The sequence below is a fragment of the Salvelinus fontinalis genome, chromosome 5, assembly GCF_029448725.1.
Source record: "Salvelinus fontinalis isolate EN_2023a chromosome 5, ASM2944872v1, whole genome shotgun sequence".
NCBI classification, from domain to species: domain Eukaryota; kingdom Metazoa; phylum Chordata; class Actinopteri; order Salmoniformes; family Salmonidae; genus Salvelinus; species Salvelinus fontinalis.
This window is the reverse complement of record NC_074669.1, coordinates 29,560,330-29,568,638: the sequence shown is the minus strand read 5'-3', so window position 1 is coordinate 29,568,638 and position 8,309 is coordinate 29,560,330. Positions and strand designations below refer to the sequence as shown.

Below are 8,309 nucleotides of genomic sequence, written 5' to 3'. Positions count from 1 at the left end.
CTGTGATGTCCATGCTGTCCTGAATCCAGCAGTCTGAAACTAGAAGACAGCCTACCACATGGTCCTAAAGCACACTGGAGCCGGGTTTTGTATAACAGTGCAATGATAAAACTTGAAGGACAAAAATGCAATTTCAGAATGTGTTGGGGGGCTCATGTCCCCACCGGTCCCCATTGAAAGTTGTACCCCTGGGCCTGGCATACAGATAGTGAAGTGGGTGCATGATTTAATATTAGTGTAGGATGCACAAACTGTCCCCACATTATGGTTAATTTTCAGTAGCCCCGCCCACTCGGAGTTTGGCATGTCTTAAATTACTATATGGTTCGCACGCTGAGAGGAGTATGTTCATGGTTTGCTTGGGGGGAGATAGGTGAACGTTGTAGAGGTAAGTGGCAGAATGCAGCCTATGAATGAATGACTAAGCTTTCTAGTGAGAAAGAGATGCGCATTTATTTTGACAGTTTATGATAGACAGGCTATAGCGTACAGCCTATAGGCGCCGAGCCTCTTATTGAATAGGCATCTCATTATAGTGATTTTAAGGATCATCAGGTATTTGACTGCTGTCATGATAGTCGTTTATTTTAGTGGCGTGTAAGCAAACATTATTATTGCGAAATATTAGATACAGAATACATTTTAGCCTACAATGGAGTAAAATCGGATGAAACATTTCGATAAACATGCATTATAGAGTCTGTGTTGTAAAGTGTGTCATAAAGTTTGTCGCAGGGTTTCACAACAAAATAAGAGTTGGGCAACATGTTGGTTAGACCCGACGCCAAGTTCCTATGTTGTCCGTTTGTATTGATGAAAACCATACGTCACCTGTCTGTCGCGAATGTTGAAAGAAATTCAATTTGAACCTACTCTGCAGATTGTCAGCCGTTCGTAAATTCACTCTGTCCATCTACTCCAATATCAGAGCACTGAATGTGCCAGAGCGCAGAATAATTGATGAATTTACGAACGTGCATTACCGGTAGAATCTGACCGGTGTCAGTAGCCTAAAGGTCTGCAAAAAAAACGTAATTAAATTATTGCCAGCAGCACAGATAGTCACTAACGTTCTAGATAACATCAAAACAGCCTTACCAACTCTGCTAGAGCAAGTGAAATGGTCAGAGTTACGTTATCTCTCATTTGTGTATGGAAGTAGCTACTGTTACAAGCTAGCCAACTTTAGCCAGTTAGCTTGGATGCTTGACTGCTGTTGAGGTCAGAACGCTCGAATCAAGCCTACTCCTCGGCCAGAGCGTCCAGTGTGCGCTCTGAATTTACGAACAGACAATCTGATAACGTTCTGAATGTAACGCTCTGAATTTGCAAACGACCCAGAGCACTCTCTGATACACTGGAGGCAATTTATGAATGCAGACACCGCTGGAATGCGGTTTTGAAATTATAAACTGGGTGGTTCGAGCCCTGAATTCTGATTGTCTGACAGCCGTTGTATATCAGACTGTATACCCTGGAATGTAATGAAATTCCAAAGATCTGGAAATCAGCATTTGTCCTACCACTTTAAAAGGGGGAGATCCAACTCTTAAATAATTGTAGGCCAATCTCAAAGCTGTCACCCCTGGTGAAAATACTTCAAAACCTTGTTAGTGAACAGCTAAAATAGTTTTTATTTACTAACTCTATTTTATCAATCTACCAATCGTGCTTCAGGAAGCACAATTACAGCAGCTATGAAGGTTTTAAATGATATCACTGAAGCCCTTGACAAAAAACAGCACTGTGTCTCACTTTTTATTGATCTCTCTAAGGCTTGTGATACAGTTGATCATGCTATACTGAGGCAGAGATTGTCGAGTGTTGGTCTTTCGGAGCATGCAGTTGCATGGTTTGCTAACTATCTGTCTGATATAACTCAGTGCACTCAATTTGATGGGCTCATGTCTGTTAAATTGTCTGTCTGTAATGGTGTGCCCCAAGGCTCTGGACTTGGTCCGCTCTTATTCACTATTTATATGAATAATTTAGACAAAAATGTCCAAAATGCACAACTTCATTTTTATGCTGGTGATACTGTTATTTACTGTTGTGCATCGTCTCTTACAAAAGCTTTCCAGAACTTGTAAACTGCTTTTTATACTGTTCAACATACCTTGTGTCAATTGAAGCTTATCCTCAATACTGACAAAACTAAACTAATGGTATTTTCTAAAGCAAGAATTAGACCTCTGAACTTTTCACCTATTATTACCTGTCAGGGCAATGTGATTGAAACTGTAACCTCATATAAATATCTTGACATTTTAATTGATGACGGCCTCTCTTTTAAATTGCATATTCAACAACTTACAAAAAAATTAAAGCTGAAATCGGGATTTTATTGTAGGAATAAGGCCTGTTTTTCTTTTGAAGCCAGAAGGAGGCTAGTATCAGCTACATTTATGCCTTTACTAGACTACGGGGATATTTTGTATATGAATGCTTCCGCTCAGTGTTTAAGATCAATTGACACCCTTCACCATGGCACTTTGAGATTTATTTTAAACTGCAAACCCTTACGCACCACTGCACTTTTTTTTACCAGGGTTGGCTGGCCTTCTCTAGTCACTCGTAGGCTCAGTCACTGGTATACTTTTATTTACAAAGCCATTTTGGGTTACTACCTTTTTATTTGGGCATTTTTATTGTTCAGAAATGGGGTGGGTACTCTCTTCGTTCGCTGGACTTTATCCTGCTAACTGTTCCAAATGTCCGAACGGAATTTGGTAAAATGGCTTTCATGTACTCTGTATCATCATCTTGGAACGCCTTACAAAATACTTTTAAACTGGAAGAACTTGTCCCGATTGGTATTTTTAAATCACTGATGAATGATGTTGAGACTGATTCCCTGACCTGTCAATGTTTTTAATTAGCTGTTTTTGATTTTGTTATACTCTTGTGAATTCTAGGGTTTTTACTGGATTACTTGTAGTTTTTCATGTTGTTTGTCTGTAATTTTTGTAATGACTATCTTGGCCAGGATGCTCTTGAAAAAGATATTTTAAATCTCAATGAGCCCTTCCTGGTTAAATAAAGGTTAAATATATATATATATTTTTTAATACCACGGGTATGACAAAACGTGTATTTTTACTGCTCTAATAACGTTGGTAACCAGTTTATAATAGCAATAAGGCACCTCAGGGGTTTGTGGAATATGGCCAATATACCACGGCTAAGGGCTGTATCCAGGCACTACGCATTGCGTCATGCTTAAGAAAAGCCCTTAGCCGTGTTATATTGGCCATATACCACACCCCCTCCTGCCTTGTTGCTTAATTATAAATTGGGTGGTTCGAGCCATGAATGCTGATTGGCTGACAGCCATGGTATATCAGACCGTATACCATGGTATGACAAAACATTTATTTTTACTGCTCTAATAACTTGTGGGGATCGGGTTTTTTGACAGAGAAGGAAGAGGGTATGCTGCAGACCCACATTTGGAAGTCTGTTTATTAATATCAGGTGTGTCATTTCAGCTAAATTTAGGTTATGGCAAAGTGACAGCCCCCCCCCCCCCCCCTCCCCTCCCTATTTTGAATAGGCTACGTAAGGTGGAGTCTGCCATCTGCATTCCCATGTTATTTCCAACAATTGGGATTTGAAGGTCAAGGTTAGTAGGTCAATTCCCACTATGATAATGCTATAATTGGATGTAGAATATTTTGAGGTGTTCAGAGATCTGTTCATTTTGTTTCTGTTGACCATATTCTTTACATTAGAGGATTTTTTATGTGGTGATTTTAGGACGCTAGTGAGTGCTGTGTGTTAAGACATATTTTGGTAGGGTATTTCTATAACTCACGTCTAACTCATTATAATAGCGTTTTTTTTTCTTCTAAAATAAATGTAGATATCCGTTGGGCCTACAGAATTAGCCAATACAGCCTGAGATTGGTTTGGATGCGGGTTTGGGCCTACAGAATTAGCCAATACAGCCTGAGATTGGTTTGGATGCGGGTTTGATAGACGTCATCCATGACAAAATTGTAGCTTACCATCCGGATATTTTGCCCCATGCCTCTCAACCATACAATATTTCAATTCCCCATCAATCCACGGGGATTTAAAAGTTTTTATAGTCATTCCTATTAGTAACTGGAATAAACAATTTCATTAAATGTGTCAAGTGCAGCATCTGGTTGCTTCTCATTACACAACACGGACCAACAAATATTCAACAACATAGGAATCACTACAGAACGTATTGTATAACCTCTTATACACAATATTAGGCCCAGCCTTTGGAACTTTGGTTTTCCAAGATATGGCCACTATATTGTGATCACTACAACCGATGGGTTTGGATACTGCTTTCAAGCACATTTCTGCAGCATCAGTAAAGATGTCATCAATACATGTTGATGATTTCATTCCTGTGCTGTTTGTAACTACCCTGGTAGGTTGACAGTCAGATCAGAGGCAGTAGGGATGACCACGTGTTCTGTTGATAAGTGCGTGAATTTCACCATTTTCCTGTCGTGCCAAGCATTTAAAGTGTAACGAGTACTTTTGGTTGTCAGGGAAAACGTATGGAGTAAAAAGTACATTATCTTCTTTAGGCATGTAGTGAAGTAAAAGTAAAAGTAATAACAGGGTAAGGAACAGACACCCCAAAAAACTTCTTAAGTAGTACATTAAAAGTATTTTTACTTAAGTACTTTACACACCACTGGTTACAGTTTGAAGCTTTCTCTTGAGGGGGCAGCCTGATGAAAGCCAGTCAATATTTAAATCATCCAGAAAATATACCTCTCTGTTGATATCACATTCATTATCAAGCATTTCAAAAATGTTATCCAGATACTGACTGTTAGCACTTTGTGGTCTATGGCAGCTTCCCACCAGAATTGGCTTTAGCTGAGGCAGATGAACCTGTAGCCATATTACTTCAACAGTATTTAACATGAAATCCTCTCTAAGCTTTATAGGAATGTGGTTCTGAATATAAACGACCACACCTCCACCTTTAGCATTTCTGTCTTTTCTGTAGATCTTATAACCATGTATTGCTACCACTGTATCATCAAATATATTATCTAAGTATGTTTCAAAGATTGTCAGAATATGAATGTCATCTGTTACTATCAAATTATGGATTTCATTAACCTTGCTTCTTAAACTACATATATTAACATGGGCTATTTTTAGCACTTTTCTGAGATGCTTTATTATTATCGTGACAGTCTACAGAGGTAGACTGTCATGACTTCTGCCGAAGTCGATGCCTCTCCTTGTTCGGGTGGTGCTCGGCGGTCGACTTCGCTGGTCTTCTAGCCATCGCCGATCCATTTGTCTTGTCTTGTTTTCCCACACACCTGGTTCTCGTTTCCCTCATTATGTGTTGTGTATTTAACCCTCTGTTTCCCTCATGTCTTTGTGTGGTATTGTTTATTCTGTTTCATGTATTGCGCACGTTAGTCTGTTGTGCTGGGTTATGTTAACCCGTATTGTTATTTCGTGTTCACTTTGCCGTGTGTTTTTGGTTCGCCAAAATAAAAGGCTCCGTTGGCTACGCCATATCTGCTCTCCTGCACCCGACTCCTTTACAACCATTTACACATACCTGACAGAATACCACACCCATTATGAAGTCAGCAGGAGCAGGTACCTATGGTAGCGGATGAACGTCTGTTCCACCTGCGGCAGGGGACGAGGAGCGCCTAGGAGTTTGCACTGGATTTCCGCACCTTGGCCGCCAGAGCGGGATGGAGCGACAGGGCCCTCATCGACCACTACCGTTGCAGCACTCACTCATCCCTGTCGCATAAGGCAGCAACAAAGGCTCTCTATTTCTGTCTGTCTCTGGCCGTCTTCTCCACCATGCCCCAGCTCTGGTGATGTTGTTGGAGCTCTGTCTCGATTGTTTTTCGCCACAATGTCTTGGGCCTCCCCCTTTTACGTCTGCCCTCTGGATCCCCGACACACAACACAGGTTATTAGGATTCAGATGCTTCAGAGCCTGTTATGAGGCGCACACAAACTGCTTGCCTCTTCTCCTTTGTATTGTGGCAGTTTTTCCAGGAGCACTAAAACTTGAATAAACCCTTCATAGATGCTTTATAGGCATTTTATAACACTTACTAAACTCACATTTTGCATGTGATGCACTCAATTACAATATTATGAAAGCTTAGGAAATATAGTGTTATTGTTTGAAAAGTACATTTGTCTTCACTGTGATGAATAGAACACTGTATTTGTTTTTGTGTTTTTTTCCCAGGCCCTGCCAAGAAGGTGAGCTCAACCTCGAACCACATTCACCACCTCTATAATATCCAATATGGCTGAAGGAATGCCTTCATGGACCTCCGAAAGGTTTGTTGATCAAATGTACATTTCAAAGAGAAGTATCAGGAAAAACGTAATGAACAAAATGCATTACGTTTCCCACGTGCCCTCAGAGAATGTAACAGTCAGCACTGCTTACAAAGTGGAAAGTGACTCTAACCCATCTGATACTGACGATACCGACTCCCTCTCAGGTAGTAGCTTCACTGGGATGATTTATTTAAACCCACAAACACCTACCTGGACTTTAGCTGAGAAGTTTACTGAACTCAACTCTGGAGAAGACAAGAGACTGTCTACATATCAGGACCTCTGTGGTCCTCCAGGTTCACCCACGGCCATTGAACATAATATTCCCAATAGGAGAGGCTCTACTGGCGTGTATGGGGTCTACTCAGACTCATCACAACAAGAGGAAGGCAACATGAAGAAGGTTTCTAAAAGGAGACTGCAGAGGAAAGTGTCTAGCGGGAATCCTTCCGATCTGAAGCTGCGTCTGGTGAGAGAGATCAGGCCCAAACCCAACGAGGCTCCGTCTGATGTGCGTTGTGATGTGCGTGAGATGTTTGATGTGTGTGGGAAAAAGAGAAATGGGAAGAGTGGAGTATCACTAGTAACTCCCCCTCCATTAAACAAGGCTGTGGCCATGATTGATGCCTGTGAGAAGAATAAGGTGCCTATAGTGTTTACTGCCATGAAGAAACGTGGTGTAGAGGGAGACACAGAGAACCGGCCCTATAAGTGCACTCACTGCAACTGGGCCTTTAAGAAGTCCAGCAATCTGCAGAGTCATCTGGATACTCATAGTGGCCTGAAGGCTCATGTGTGTGACCTATGCGGCAAGGCTTATTCCCACCAGGGCACACTGCAGCAGCACAAGCGCCTGCACACCGGAGAGAGACCGTATCACTGCCCCTTCTGTGACAAGACCTACATCTGGTCCTCCGATTATCGCAAGCACATCCGCACGCACACCGGAGAGAAGCCATACGTGTGCGAGACCTGTGGCAAGGACTTTGTGCGCTCCTCGGACCTGCGGAAGCACGAGCGTAACATGCACACCAACAACAAACCCTTTCCATGTACGCAGTGCGGCAAGACCTTCAACAAGCCGCTGTCTCTGCTCCGCCATGAGCGGACCCATCTAGGCGAGCGGCCCTTCTGCTGTTCCGTTTGCGGGAAAGCCTTTGCCGTGGCCAGCCGCATGGCAGAGCACCAGATGGTGCACACCGGGGTGAGACCCTACACCTGCCTGGTCTGTTCCAAATCCTTCACCAAGTCCTCCAACCTGCTGGAGCACCAGGCCGTGCACAGCGGCATCCGCCCCCACAAATGCTCCCAGTGCAGGGTGGTGTTCGCCATGGTGTCTCGCTTGGTCCGTCACCAGTGCGTCCATACCGGAGAGAAGCCCTTCAACTGCACAGGCTGCAGCATGTCCTTCAGCCTCACAGCTGCTCTGAAGCGCCACCAGGAGCAGACGTGTGCCGGGAGGATCTTTGTATGTGTGAAGTGTGACAAGGCTTTTCAGTGTGCCTCTCAGCTCACTGAGCACATGCTGAGCCATGACTCTACTGTTGCTGATTCTGCTGTCGGAAACACAGACGACTGATTGATGCTATTGATGTTTGGGAGCTACCCTCTCATGTAGTACACACTGTTGGTTTAGTCAACCTTATTGATCTTTACATGCTAGGGCAACATCCTGCTAGTCTGCTAACCTTTAAGGATCCTCTGACAATGCATTCAAAAAAAAAAATATTGTAAATGTTCTAATGTGAAGCCTGAGTTTGGCTGGGGAAAAAAGTACAATTGTTTAGGCAGATGTATGACGCTCAGAAATTATATGTAGCAAATTTAGAAAAATGTTCGATGTTTTTGCATGTACATTGATTAATGAATCTTATGCTAGTCAAATACACAGTTGAAGTCGGAAGTTTACATACACCTTAGCCAAATACATTTAAACTCAGTTTTTCACAATTCCTGACATTTAATCCTAGTAAAATATC

At 42.4% G+C, this 8,309-nt stretch overlaps 1 protein-coding gene across 1 annotated transcript; it reads left to right on the top strand.

Moving 5' to 3' along the window:
• Positions 1–6,385: 6,385 nt before the first annotated feature.
• On the top strand, positions 6,386–7,909 carry LOC129856072 (zinc finger protein 648-like). Its single transcript, XM_055924198.1, has one exon. The coding sequence runs from the start codon at positions 6,386–6,388 to the stop codon at positions 7,907–7,909; it is 1,524 nt and encodes a 507-aa protein (XP_055780173.1).
• Positions 7,910–8,309: the final 400 nt, after the last annotated feature.